At 36.0% G+C, this 14,621-nt stretch overlaps 1 protein-coding gene across 1 annotated transcript in view; it reads left to right on the top strand.

Moving 5' to 3' along the window:
* LOC128854908 (gelsolin-like) overlaps positions 1-14,621 on the top strand; it is an 88,418-nt gene that overhangs the window by 64,937 nt on the left and 8,860 nt on the right. Inside the window, exons 3-9 of the mRNA XM_054089364.1 lie at positions 1,300-1,374; positions 4,673-4,868; positions 5,278-5,571; positions 8,699-9,756; positions 9,824-10,060; positions 10,125-10,235; positions 11,590-11,715. Coding sequence (XP_053945339.1) covers positions 1,300-1,374; positions 4,673-4,868; positions 5,278-5,571; positions 8,699-9,756; positions 9,824-10,060; positions 10,125-10,235; positions 11,590-11,715 — 2,097 coding nt within the window. The remainder of the gene's footprint in view (positions 1-1,299; positions 1,375-4,672; positions 4,869-5,277; positions 5,572-8,698; positions 9,757-9,823; positions 10,061-10,124; positions 10,236-11,589; positions 11,716-14,621) is intronic.

The following is a 14,621-nucleotide window of genomic DNA, read 5'->3' as shown; positions in this document are numbered from 1 at the left end:
TTTTTTTTTCAGAAAATCTGCTGATGTCACTACTGTACCATTAAAGAAACTTTTGTTCAATTCTGAGTGTATTGGATTTTGAAGGATTGAGGAAAACCAACCGCCGCAGACGAATCATCCTTCACCAAGAAAATGCGACCTGTCACGTATGGACACACACAAAAAAGTTTTTGAGCCCTCTAAAGGTCGAACTAATGGGACATCCGCCTTACAGCTTTAGGTTCACATTTAATGATTTGTTTTTGTTCCCGACAACCAAAAATAAGATGAGAAGTCAACGTTTTTCAACGTCTTGAAAACCTGTTGAAGCCTTGAAATAGTACGTTTTGGGGATATCCACTTTTGTCTAGCAAACGTGCTTTGAGAGTTGATTAAAGTGCATGCAGATGTGTATTGATTTCCAAAGAGATAGGGATTTGCATTATTATTTTATTGTGTTTTCATTATTGGGCGCAAAGTAAAGAAAGGAAAACATCGTATGTAGTTATCATCCAGCGAAAGTTCAATTCCGATACTCATATATGTATGCAACCACAATAATTAGTCTTCAAGAGAGTACTGCCATTTCGTCTTCTTAGTTGGCGCATAACCTCTTAAGCGATTTTGGCCACGTTTAACAAAGTGCACCAGTCATTGCTTTCTCGTACTAATCAGCGCCAGTTGGACACACCAAGTGACGCCAAGCACTTCTCCGCCTGATATTTCCAACGCAAAGGAGACCTTCCTGTGTTACCACCAGCTAGTACCGCCTCCAATATTTTCAAAGCCGGAGCGTTTGTATCCATTCAAACTGCCATTTACATGGCCCTAGAGGATAAGTTCCTAAGGGTACTACTTGTTTAAAACTACTAAATAACTTTTTTTTATTTTTATTGAATGTATAAAAAAAATAGAATTAAAAAAATAATTGCTAGTTCTGCTTTTAAGATTGCGCTCAGACTCTTTAGTTTCAGTTTCCCCCATTTTTTAATTTAAAAAAATGTATCGCTCTACTTGTAGGACCTATGTTCAAAACCTATTGAGCACATATAGCATTTTAAAATAATAGAAAATGTGTTTTTTCAACGGCGGCCGTACCTCGGCTGGACCTCACAGTTTAGCTTCTGCCATGAAAATATCTTCTCTTGGAAATTCGGTCCTTCCGACGTGGCTTAAAAGTTCAGCGTCGCTCTATTTGCTTACTCTTCCGCCCTCTTAAACTGCTTGAAATATTTTAATAAGTATTAAAAATATATATATTTTATTACTTTGTACTGTTTACGCCACTAAATCTTTTCCATATTTTCTTTTTAATTACAGAATTTTGAACCTGTCGCTTATCCCAACGTTTACTATGGAAAATTTTACGAAGGAGATTCGTATATTATTTTAAAGGTAAGTTCATATGCATTAAAACAAACAAGAAAGTTACAAATAAATAGAAATTGTAAAAATAACTAAACTTAATACAGTAACAAAAATACTGAAATAACAAAAATAAAAAATAAAAATAAAACCTTTTTATCCCGCGAACCTTTCATGCAGATGCGTTAAGGCAATGAAAGGCATTTGAATATACTTTGATCGGGCAGTAAAATTGTGAAGAGGGTTACCACCTACCTAAAAATATTAATTAAATATATATGTAATTTCAGTAAATGTTTCCTTCACGATTTTGGTGTAAGCTTTATTCCAGTTAAATTTTCAGAACTGCTTGCTATCCAAGTAAAAAATTTAACCGAATTAAATATGTAACTTACGATAGTCAAGGCATTTGCTTGTGTGATATGTTATATTAGGTCAGGTTTAGTGATTAAATTCCGAGTAAATTTTGCCATGCCAAATGCAATTGCCTGAAATTTTTATTGAAATTAACTCGTAAGTGAATTACGCAATCTGCACGCTTAGTAAATTTACACAAAAAGATTCGCCTGATTCAATTCTAAAATATAACATTTTTCTAATTAGTGGAAATTTACTGAAATTGTCTAAAACAAGCCACTCGGTGGCCGGAAGGCCCTTCGTAATACATAAATTCGGTTTACATCCCCTAACTAAGTTGCTTAAACCATTTAGATCTTTTTGCAGATTTCATAAGTCTACAAAAAATGATCGCCAAGATATTTGGCACGGCTTCTTTGAAGTGCAGGGCATTCACAGAAGAGGTGTTGTACCGACTCAATTTCTTCTTCATTTCCACAACTCCTGTAGAAGTCATTGTGAGGTACACCCATTTTACTGGCTAGGGTGCCAATGGTGAAGTGACCCATTGTAATACCTGTTAGGACGCTGTTGAATCCAAGCACACGTTTTGCTCTTTTAGGCTCTTTGGAGACTCTGCAGTTAGTAGTCAGAAACCACCTTCTATTGGTTTCCGCGATTACGTTTTAGTCGATCGCAGTGTACTGTTCGTTTTGAGAAATGCTTATACAGGGTGGCTGATGAAAGCCGCTACCAAAAAAAAATTAAATAACTTTTTTTCTTTTTAAGTTATCTGTTCCATTTTTGTTTTAATTTGCAGATTGATCTTTAAAATTTATTAAAATGGATAACTGGGACACGCAAACAAGAATTTGGATAGTCCGCCGCTATCACGCACTGGAGTCCGTAGTTTTGGTACAGAGAGAGTACAGGCGGATGTTTGGCGGCGATCCCCCGAGCAGATGGACCATAATGAGACTGGTGAATAATTTTGCTGAGTAAGGAACAGTCGCAAGAAGGCCTTATCAACGAAACCCACCAGTTCGGACGGAGGAAACGATCGCTGCTGTAGCTGCAGCTATACAATGCAATCCAAGGGTTTCAACAAGAAGCTTATCTGCTCAACTTGGTGTCAGCCGACAGTCTTTGCAAACAATAATGCACAAAGATTTAGACTTATTTCCCTACAAAATTCAAATGGTTAACAAACTGAATGCAGCAGACTTGCCGATTCGCTTGGAATTTTGCCAGAAGATCCTGCAAATGGTGGAAGAAGACCAAAACATGTTAAACTGCCTTTTCATGTCTGATGAGGCCCATTTCGATTTAAACGGCAATGTGAACAAACAAAATTGTCGAATATGGAGTACTTCTAACCCACAGATACTCCACGAGACGGAATTGCATCCTCTTCGCGTGACAGTGTGGTGTGCGGTTTCTTCACGCTGTATTTTCGGGCCTTATTTTTTTGAAGAAAATGGTCACACCGTTACGGTTACAGGAGACCGTTATTTGAAAATGCTGAAAGAATTTTTCTATCCAGAACTACGCCGAAGGAGAATTCCTTTCAACTCTGTGTGGTTTCAACAAGATGGGGCAACGTCTCACATAGCCCAGACTGTTATGACAGAGTTGCGACGAAAATTTCCCAATAAACTGATTTCAAGAAACTCCGAATTTCGTTGGCCCCCCAAGTCGCCTGACCTTACTGCACCTGACTTTTTCTTGTGGGGTTTATGTAAACAAGAAGTTTATAAAACAAAGCCAACAAATTTGGATGAACTAAAACAATCCATTCGGGCAACAATTGCGGCTATTCCTGTCGCAACTCTCAAAGCAGCAATGAACAACTTTTTACTAAGATGCCGCACTTGTGTCAACGAGCATGGGGGCATTTAAATTCATATATTTTTAAAACTAGTTAAGCTACATTTAATAAAATTTAATGACCTTCAACTTGAAAAAAAATAAATGAATTCCATACACTAAAAAAAAAGTTATTTGAGTTTCTTAATGTAGCAAAATTCATCAGCCACCCTGTACACTTTACCACTCACTGAAGGTCAAGCTCATAGTATTTCCTTGCACACTCATCCGTTTTTTATTTCCCTCCACTCCAGAGTGTTCGGGAACCCAACAAACTGTGGATAAGAGAGCGCGACCTCCTGCATTCATTTACCCACCTTGAATTGATGCGCACTGATTTCTAACTTTATTCAAATTAATTTGTTGTAAATTGAATAATTACACTCGTCAGTTGGTGTTCCTTATTAGAATAAAAACCATCAGAGTATCTGAAATAAATTTCGCATTATTTTTCTTAAACTTCAAAATAAACGGATTTAATGGGTAAAATGATATAATAGGTATATCTGCATTAAATCTTTTTACCAAACTAAACTAGAATCTTCCACTAGCATTAGTTTATTTCCAAATATGCTCCTAAATATTACGTGCGTATTTGTACCTGCACTTGTATATGTACGAGTATAATCATAAAATATCTATTTAGGTACATATATTCCCGCATTTGCAACTTTTTCGCAATTGCCAGTATTTCTTTGCTCATTAGCAGTAATGCCAAAAGTGTTGCTCCTAACTTGAGTTTTCCAATTGGAAACTCATTCTATACATTCTCACTACGACTTGGTATACCTGAGCGACCGAAAGCATTGGCCACCAAGTAGAAAATCCGTGAAATATTATAAAAGTATTTGAAGTTTCCCCTGCATCCTTTACTGCATAAAAACATACTTTTTCACTTAAACATTGCGAAACTTTGCATTTGTTCAGCGTAAATTTGTCTTAGAGCCACCCACAAACTGCACTGACTACTCAAGCAATTCATTGCTTGTGCCATTTTTCTTGCATTCGTTTCTAACCACACACACACATATATAGGTATATACATATATATATAGCAACATACGCACTTAGGTATTTTCTTTCTACAACTCATTTGTGAATTTTTCTTACACCTGCCACACTTTAGACTACCGAAGATCCAAAGAGCCAAAAACTTTCGTGGGACATTCACTTTTGGTTAGGTGCTGAAACAACCACTGACGAAGCTGGTGCTGCGGCCATTTACACCGTTCAACTGGACGACCAATTGGAAGGTGTACCAGTGCAACATCGCGAAGTTCAAGATCATGAATCACAATTGTTTCTTAGCTACTTTAAAAATGGTAAGTTTCTTTGAACGCACTAAAAAGTTTCACTCGACCAAATGAGGCGCAATGCACTTCCGCAATGTTTGTTTGGGCAGCTAGCTGCTATGCATTGGTGAACGCGAAGTAGTGTGCTGTGTACTTTGAGCAGGTGACCGGCAACTTTGGGTGTTAATGGTGGATCTGGCCATCGACGCAATGCAAATATAAATTGCATTGCATTAAGAATTCCATGAAATTACACTTTTCACCATTCATCTGAGTTGCCATGCAACGGCAGCATATTGCTAATATACCTACATGCATACATAATATGTATGTATATGTACATACATCTCGCTCCTTCAGCTCCTTTGGTCGAGTCTTTGTCTGTGATGGTATGAGTGAGGCAACAAACTGGTTGGGTAATTAATTTGCTTCCATGCAGGTGTACGTTACGAGAAGGGTGGTGTGGCTACTGGTTTCGAGCATGTTGATGTGAATGCTGCTGGCGAAAAGCGTCTGTTCCAGGTGAAGGGCAAACGCAATGTGCGGGTGCGACAAGTGGTTTTGTCTATAACGTCGATGAATCGTGGCGATTGTTTCATTTTGGATGCGGGCGAAGAGATACTCGTATATGTGGGTGAGAATGCAAAACGTTTGGAGCGACTAAAGGCTATTTACGCTGCAAATGAAATACGTGATCAGGACCATCATGGACGTGCGAAAGTGAACATTATTGGTGAGTAATGAAAAACAAAAAGAGTGATTGCTAAAGAAAGGATAAGGATCATAAGTGAGCAAATAATGCTTTGTTAAGAAGCAGCAACTAAGAACTGTGAAGGCTAAGTAGGAGAGCGATGCTATGACAAGCGATCTAGGTTATTTTGATATGATCTTAAATTTTTTTGAAAGTTGCTTTAACTGTAACTACTTATTAGTGTATGGACCGACGTCTCGCTCGATTTGCAAATGTCCCTAATATGAGAGAACATATGCAAGCGCTCCGTTAGCTCAGTACTTTGCACTGATTTTTCACTGGTTCGCCGTAAGCGTTTAAATATGACTCGAAAAGTTAAAGAAATCCCACTATGAAACCTTCAGCGATTATTGAGCATAAGTCTCAGCTATTAATAAAAAAATTAGCAAAAATCCAGGAAATATTACAAACATAATATTAATCCAAGTTTCAAACTTTATACAACAATTATAAAAAATTGCAAATTTTCATCAAAATTTCAAACTGCTTATCAGAACTTAAAAAAAATAATAATCGCCTCACAGTTTTATGGCCCATTGAATTTTGGTATAAAAAAATGTAAGCTTGAAGTGGCTTAAGGGGGTAGTATGGTATTTTTTTTTTTTTAATTTTTTTTTTTTTTTTTTTTTTAATTATTCTATAACATCTTAAGATTATTGTGTGAAAGTTTGAAGCGCATTAGAGTAAAATTGACAAAGACACAAAGGATTAAGTATCTACCTCTCCAACCGGATTTCACGCTGCCGAAAATAGCTACCTAATCTTTAAACGCGTTTTTCTCACACTTGCCTTTTTTACGGTCGGTGTCCACTGTAGATTCATATCTACTGCACCGATTCTTTTCAAATTTGGTTTTTTTGTTTCTTTACTTTATTCACGAGGTAATGACGTCGAGTTTTTTTTTTTTTTTAATTTTGTCATATTTTAAAACAACAAAGTTTTCAAGTTTTTTTTATGAAAAATCGGTGTTTTCACTTCAAAGCGCTTTAAAAAATTAAAAAAAAAAAAAAAAAAAATTCGACGTTGTTACCTGCGAAACTTTATTAGCTGATGAAATCAATTTGGTTTTTTGATTTTAGTTGATCCAGTAATGAGTTCTGAGGGACACCGCAATAAAACTTTTTTATGAGACGTCCGCGAAGATTCGCTGCCACCAACTCATTTCTTCATAAAAATCAATGAAAATTTCACACAATATTCTTTAAATATGACTTTATAATGAAGTAATTTTAAAATTTTGAATAAATCAACTGTGTCGACAAAAAAAATTCGAAAAATATGCTTGTTTTACACCGAATTAGCCATACTACCCCCTTAAAAATCACGTTTATTTTGGGCATTTTTTTTTGCTAACGGTGTTAGGTGTTTACATTCATATAAAAAAATATCGAGTATTCGTTGTATAGAGAAAATGCACTAGTCCTACCTCCTTTGGTGAAAATGATTGAATTTTTTTTTTTAATTTGCATGAAGACTGAAAATTGGATTTATGTGCTTTTTGATAAAGAATGAAACATAAGTTTATAAACAGATAAATAAAATTAATTTAACAAAAAAAATAAGCCATAATTTTTCAACCTCATAATAATGTCATTTACTTTGGGTCTTTCAAAAGTGACGCCGAGATGTCAGTAGTGAATAATATCTAAACCGTACCTTTCTTTGTCATCTTTGAGTAATTCCTAAACAGTACTTTGTTTTGTCATCTTTGACCTTTGTCAATTATACAGAACACCACGTTTAAATTATTCAAACTTCTTTTGAAAATAGTCGAGTTTTTGTGTTTGGTGGAATAATCATCCGAATGAGTCGACAATTTAAAGTTTGGGGAAAAAATTTCGAGAAACTGGTTCGGCTGAGGATATAAAAAGCACTGGGTAATCAAAAACAGCACGTTCCTTTGTGAATATTTCTGATGTATTGCAAAGTTATGCTGAACAGCCACAAAAGTTGCTACCTCGACGTTCTCAACAACCAGGCATTCATGAATCGACCGTTCGGGAGATTTTATTGGGTATGGGAATAAGTTTCCATCCATTCTTTGCCAAAGTAACGAATTATTTAAACAAATAAATAATACACGATATTATGTGAAGTTTGTGCCATTGGAAGCTACAACTTTACTTCATCTTTCAGGCAACATACGGATTCCTCTGACGAAAAATTCGAGTTCTTGTGATTTGATCCATTCATTGAGCCAGTTTTCGATGCATTGATCGGAAGAGATGGTAATCCGAAGGTGTAATGTCTGGCGAATACGGCGGGTGGGGCAAAATTTTCCAATTCAGTCCCTCTAAATATTTCTGGACCGATTTAGCAACGTGTGGCTTGGCGTTGTCATGCAGCAAAATCAATATGTCATGTCCAACGTCCTATTCTGGCCGCTTTTCTTTGAGAGCTCGATTCAAGTGTATTAGCTGCAGTCGGTAACGATCGCCAATGATAGTTTCAGATGGTTTAAGGAGTTCATAATAGATGACTCCCTTCTGATTCCAACAGATGCACAACATAACCTCTGAAGCATTAATATTTTCGCTATCGATGGACCTGGTTTACCTAGCAGGCTGCAACATTTTCGACGCTTAGGATTATCATAATAATTCCACTTTTCATCGCCAGTGACGATGCAATGCAGAAAACCTCTTCTTTTCTGCCGTTCAAGAAACATCTCACACGTCACCAAAGGTCTCTCGATATCTCTCTCCTTCAATTGATATGGCACCCAGTTACTTGCTTTCTGAACCATTCCCATCGGGCGCAAACTTTTACCGGCGATTGATCTGACAACAACCAACTCTTTAGACATATCATGCGTTTTCATCCAATAATTGTTGTAGTTGAGTATCATCGAATTTTGTCGGGGTCCCTTCGCGATCTTTATCACACTAATAATGAAGCCTCACTTCTCGCAAATGCTTTTTTTCGAGACGAACCTTGACATTTTTAGAGTCAGATAAAAAAGGATCTTTATGCTTCACACCTCAAATTACCAATCAATAAATCTTTTCTATAGTTTTTATTACTTTAAGCACTTTGCTCTAATATCACTCTACTAATGGTAAAATCAAATACTAATTCAATGCAAAATGAACTCAATGATTTTTTATAGATACCTTCTCATCGGATGTGGCAAAAGAGCACTTTTTCTCTACGCTCGGCTCAGGTTCAGCTGATGAAGTGCCAGATGAAACCGCTGACGAGGAGGATGGAGCTTTCGAGGCGGCCGATATCCAAGCAGTTACACTTTATAAAGTGTCTGACGCTAGTGGTTCTTTGGAAATTGACAAGATATCTGAAAAGCCTCTTCGCCAGGAGATGCTCAATACAGATGATAGCTTCATTCTCGACACTGGTTCGGGTATTTATGTTTGGGTTGGACGCGGTTCCACACAAAGAGAAAGGACCAGCGCTATGGTATTTGCTGATAATTTTTTAGACACCAAATCGTATCCGAAATGGACACAAGTGCATCGAGTTGTTGAAGATGGCGAACCAACGCCCTTTAAACAATACTTCACCACCTGGCATGATCAGGGTATATATCATAAGCATTTGGTGCGCACTGCTTTGGGTTACAGCACCGATGACTCTGATTACGAAGAACCTGATGATATCGATTCGGTTATGCAGAATCTGAAGAAGAGCGGTGGACGCGCCATTGCTTTCATGCCTGACAATGGCGAATATGATATCGAGCATATTATTAAATTTAGCTCGGAATCCGATGATGATGTGGTGCGCACTATTGTAGAGTTCGAAGGTACCACACCTTTAATCGGGCAGTATGCCTACATCATCACATACAGGTACAGTGCTAAGAGTGGCGAGTCTGGCAAACTCATCTACGTTTGGGAGGGCGCAAAGGCTACTGAGGCGGTGAAGGAGCGTTCCTTCAATGATGGTTTGGCTATGGCTCAGGAGGAGAATGCCATATTGGTGCGTACAGGACAAAGCCATGAACCACGTCATTTCTTAAAGATTTTCAAGGGTAAACTGATTACACCATTTACCGAAGAACCAAAAAGTGCACAACTCTTTCGCGTACGTGGCACCGATGCTAGCGATGTGCATGCAAGTGAGGTCGAATGTGGTGCTTCGTCTTTGAATTCAGGTGATGTATTTGCATTGGTCACGCTCGACCACAAGGTATACATTTGGATTGGAAAGGTGAGTTTGTGCGCTTTGAGAGTATGTTGAAAAAACGGTACTGATGCTGTTCATATGACTTATGTAGGGTGCCTCTGATTTTGAAAAAACATCTGCCAATGAACGTTTTACACACTACTGGCCTCATGGGAAGGTGGTGATTATAGAGGAAGGCTCCGAACCGTCTGAATTCTGGGAAGAGTTGCATGGCTATGATCGCGATGCGAGCAATTTGGGAGCGCCATTGCTTGAGCCACGTCTTTTCCATTGCCAATTGGTTGCCTGGCGCACCAAGGTGGAAGAGGTCCGTGATTTTCAGCAGTCGGTAAGTTATCGGATAAGATTTAGTTAGCACAAATAATACTTCATTTTTAATTTGCTTTATTAAGGATCTCGATGTGGATGATGTAATGCTGCTGGATGCCGGAGATGAAATTTACTTATGGGTAGGATCAGGAGCCTCTGTGGAAGAAAATGCTAAAATCTTGCAAATGACTAAGGTAAATACTTTTTTTCATTTTCTGCTATAGGAGAAACACTTATGCGTCAAATGCAGCAGCTTTCGCATACTGTACCCTTCGCTTCTGTGACTGAATTGGCGTAGCTTTCAATAGCATTAGAGTAGTTTTAATGAGAGATAAATAACGAAGTGGAAGGTAATAATGTTTTTGAGTGGTTAAAGCATTTTCGAGGTGATCCATTTGTGACAATATCCAGAAGTGTGTAATTTGGCTCACGCGATTAATCTTGAAATGAATCTATCATCAAGCACTGTGTTCATGTTCTTGCATAACTTCATGAAAAAATAACCGAAAACCGATCTGAAATTTGAAGTGACAAATCTTTGTTGACTGCCAAGAGATTTCTAGCGAAGCACATATCCTGGTCTTGACTATTCACCTTATTCGCAGGATTTTGCACCATGGGAGCTTATAGGTTCTATTAAAAGGAACAAGATTTGAGTTCGTTAATGCTTCAAAATATCTGGTAAAGAGGTTTGTTTTCTGAAGGTAGTAACTGCGAATTGTAGGCATAGAGAAAGGGACACCCCAAGTACCATTTTTGCTGACGTCAGTCTCGTTACCTACCAATCTACCAACTACCTTCACCTCGTATACTGTAAGGAAAGGTATGAGCTCGAAGTAAGAATGTCGAATGAACTAAAAATGACCGCTGTATGAATTAAAGCTTAAAGAATGAACATTGCAAAGGTAATATTCTTCTGAAACGGAATAAATAATATCCGTTTTGAATCAAAGGACTAGGACCAGTGGGCTTGGTGAGCTGAATCATCTGAAATAGTAGCAAGACCACGATTGACACCAGGAAGAGGCGGGTAGTGTGTTGGGAGCAGTTGAGAGAGAATGATATAATAGGAGTTGGTAGTGTCTGGCAAAATAAGTGCTTCCAAGTTTTGATCCATTTACCAAATAGTCTTGAGCTTTAACTTTCAGCCTACCAAATGTTAAATGTTTCATGGAGCTGCTTTAATCTCCTTTTGCTTGCCTCTATTAGACTCTCCTTTCTTTCCTGCTGAGATCTATTATTATTAAAATTAGTGTGGCTTACTTTTATGGTACATTTTTCGCACACAAACTCGAAAATAAAAGAGACTGTGTTGATCCTACGAAGATTACTTTTGAAATATGTAAAATAATATTACCCTTTAATGGTTAAGGGGGTAATTTTGGATTCAATAGAAGCCTGCGAAATGTATTGGAACTATGGTTTCACTCAAAAGGGCAAAAGCTAATTCGTTAAAGGCGAATTCAATTTATTTCATCAAATTTGTTACCCACCTCTTTAGCCGACAAAATTTACTAATACCATATGTGGTTTTCATTTCTTTTTCAGAAATATATCAAACAAGAACCTACCGATCGTACAGTTGATACTGTGAGCGTAATTCGGATCACCCAAGGCAACGAGCCGCGTGTCTTTACTCGCATGTTCCCCACATGGGACAAAGATTACTGGAAGGTCAGTGGACTTGAATGATTAGCTTGCTTTTTATTGGCTGCTTTTGTTAATACTCGTATGCTTTGTTGTTATTGTTTTTCTAAGTTAAATTTTGTCGGCTTTGTATTTATTGGAAAAATTGAATAATTAAGAAAAATAAAATGTTGGAATAAGAAATTGTAAGTATACATAAAAATTTATTTATTTATAAACTCCGAGATTTCCATGCAACCGTTTGATATACTTGTTGGCTTTTTATTAATCAGCGGTCAATATTAATAATAAAAAATATCTGAGTTTTAGTGCGTGTTTAGAAAATATAATCAATCAATTTATACTTTTTTGATCAGAAATAAAACTCATTTTCGAGAGTTATTTTTGTGCTCTGAAATAATAATTAATTTGTTAGTAGTTATATTTCCGATCGGAAATTATCATTTTTTTGTTTTTAAATGTTTGATCGATAACACCGTGCAGCTATTTGAGGGCCATTGTCTGGGGGCAAAATGATTCCAACTCTGGATGAAAGACTTAGACCCATATAGTAAAACTTCAAAATCGTTTTGCATTCTTGGGTCAAATTTCTTTGCTAAGGCCTCTTTAAATTTGCAATATTTTAGTGTTTATAGAATACATGAAAAACAGAGTTAAAATACATATCGGATAGAAATATGTTGGTCAGGTTCATATAACAAAATTTTACGAGGAATATTTTGTGGAACATTTTAATCCATTGGCTCTCTCAATAAAGGGTCGTTTTAGCCACTTTTTTATAAAGTCTGAATAAAATGGCGTTCTTAAGGGCGCTAGAGGCTTAAATTATTGTAGAAAATTACTCTCGCACGAAATCTTTTTACAAAGATAATACTAAGAATAAAAATGTTATTATAATATGTGGAATGCTTAGCTGGCTTTTTTTGTTTGGCTGTTATCTCAAGACCGCTGGCTGACTCGCCGCTTAGACACATCAAAAATTAAAATTTAATGGACGTGAATGGGTTCATTTTTAAAGAAATGGAAAGAGTGAGATGATACCTATCTGATGATGGCTTTGAGGCCTCAGTCGGCCAAGATTTGACTGATTTATTTAAGCTTTTCTTAATCCTATCTTCCAAAAAAGTTAAAACCAGCATAAAAAATCTGATAATTCCATTGATAAAATTTTGAAAGTTTTTTATGCAGAACTTTTAAGCTTAAACTCTTCGACCAGCTGCGGAGATTTTGTACTCAAAATATTTTTAAAATATAGTTTTATTTATAAAAACTCGATTTTTGGAGGTACCTTCAAATTTGTCCAGCTCTCGCATTCTTCATAATTTTCTGAAATATTTTTGGGGAGTAAAATATTTATTTTATTTATTTTATTTTTAAACATTTGTATAATAATAAATTATTTAACAAATAACTGCTTAGCAGCGCTAGCAACAAATGTTTTCGGCTGTTAAAGTAAAATAACTTTTATATAATTCCAATGGGAAAACAGTATAAATTGGGTTTTGTATAAAGAGTGATGTACATACCTCATATATAGGCATACTGATTTTTCCACTGATAAAAATGTATATAAAAACTAACTGTATTCACACATATAGTAGGTACATTAAATAACTATTGCACAGAGACTTATTGAGAAATTTTGACAACTTATTTGTTTCTTATTTAATCACATAATTTTTTTGTATGAAATGACGTTATACCCAACGTATACGTAACTGAAACTGTTAATTTCAAAATGTCATAACTTTTTTTTAAAAATCGTACAATAATTTTAAAAAATGGGTTTTAAAGCTAAAGAGTTGTACTATGCAACCTTTTCGTCGAAAATTGAAAAAAAAAATTTTCTATCCCAAAAAAAATGATCAAAAATGGCTAAAATGGCCATTTTTTGACCTTTTAGGCTTCATTTACCAAAAATCCTGACGTGATGGAGCATTTTGAAGGTCAGATTCGTTTTCAGCGCATAAAAAACTACAAGAAACAAGTACAGCCATTCTAGAAACTCACCCTCGCAGGACTGTGTTATTCACATTCATTCGATGAAGTAGTTTTAATTTTACTGATCGCACGGACGATGTAACTCGTAACCGCTGTCTACGTATGCCACGTATCATATTCAAAAAATAAATGCCATGAAATTATCTACCAGATTATAATAAAAATAAGTTTTTCCAACAAAATTTCCTTTCCCTTTTGTATTATAATTTCAAATTCTCAAACTCTTAAAAACACTCTTTAAAAGAAAGCATCCAACATCGTCGGCAAGAAAAAATTATTAAAAACTTTGAGCCATTCATACTTTGTGTTTATCAAAATTCAATAAGCTATAAAACTGCGTACTCGAAATTCTTCTAAAAATTATGATAAAAAGAAATTTAAATTTTGATAAAAATTTGTAGCATTTTTGTTCAGATTTGCACACAGTTTGAATTTTCGACTTATATGGTATAGTTTTTGAGAGAGAATGAACTATATTTTCATAAAAAAAGATAAAATAAGAAGCAATAAATTGTCGAAACTTCTCAATTTTCATCAAAATTTGGTGAGTTCTTTTTCATATTAAAATTAAATGAGAAACAACTTAATTGTCAATTAGTCCTTGTGCTGTAATTATTTAATGGGGGTATATGTAACGGAGTGTGTACAGGTGTATATGTATGTGTGTATATAAAATTAGTTTTGTACAAACCAAAAGCCTTATATTCGCTCATAGTTGATATTTATATGCAATGCCCATTTTACCCTACCCCGCTACCGAAATATTTTCCCCGTATGTATGTATTTAAATGTTTGCTTACCCACCTTTAAACTTAACATTTTCATGTTGAATACTAACTCCTACTAACAAATGCATATTGAGTAGGAGGAAGGAGTGGGAGAAGAAGAGGAAGAAGAAAATAATAAGGAGGAGACAGAGGGAATAAAAAGTA

The sequence above is a fragment of the Anastrepha ludens genome, chromosome 2 (assembly GCF_028408465.1).
Source record: "Anastrepha ludens isolate Willacy chromosome 2, idAnaLude1.1, whole genome shotgun sequence".
In the NCBI taxonomy this organism is placed as follows: domain Eukaryota; kingdom Metazoa; phylum Arthropoda; class Insecta; order Diptera; family Tephritidae; genus Anastrepha; species Anastrepha ludens.
This window is presented reverse-complemented; position numbering and strand designations above follow the sequence as displayed.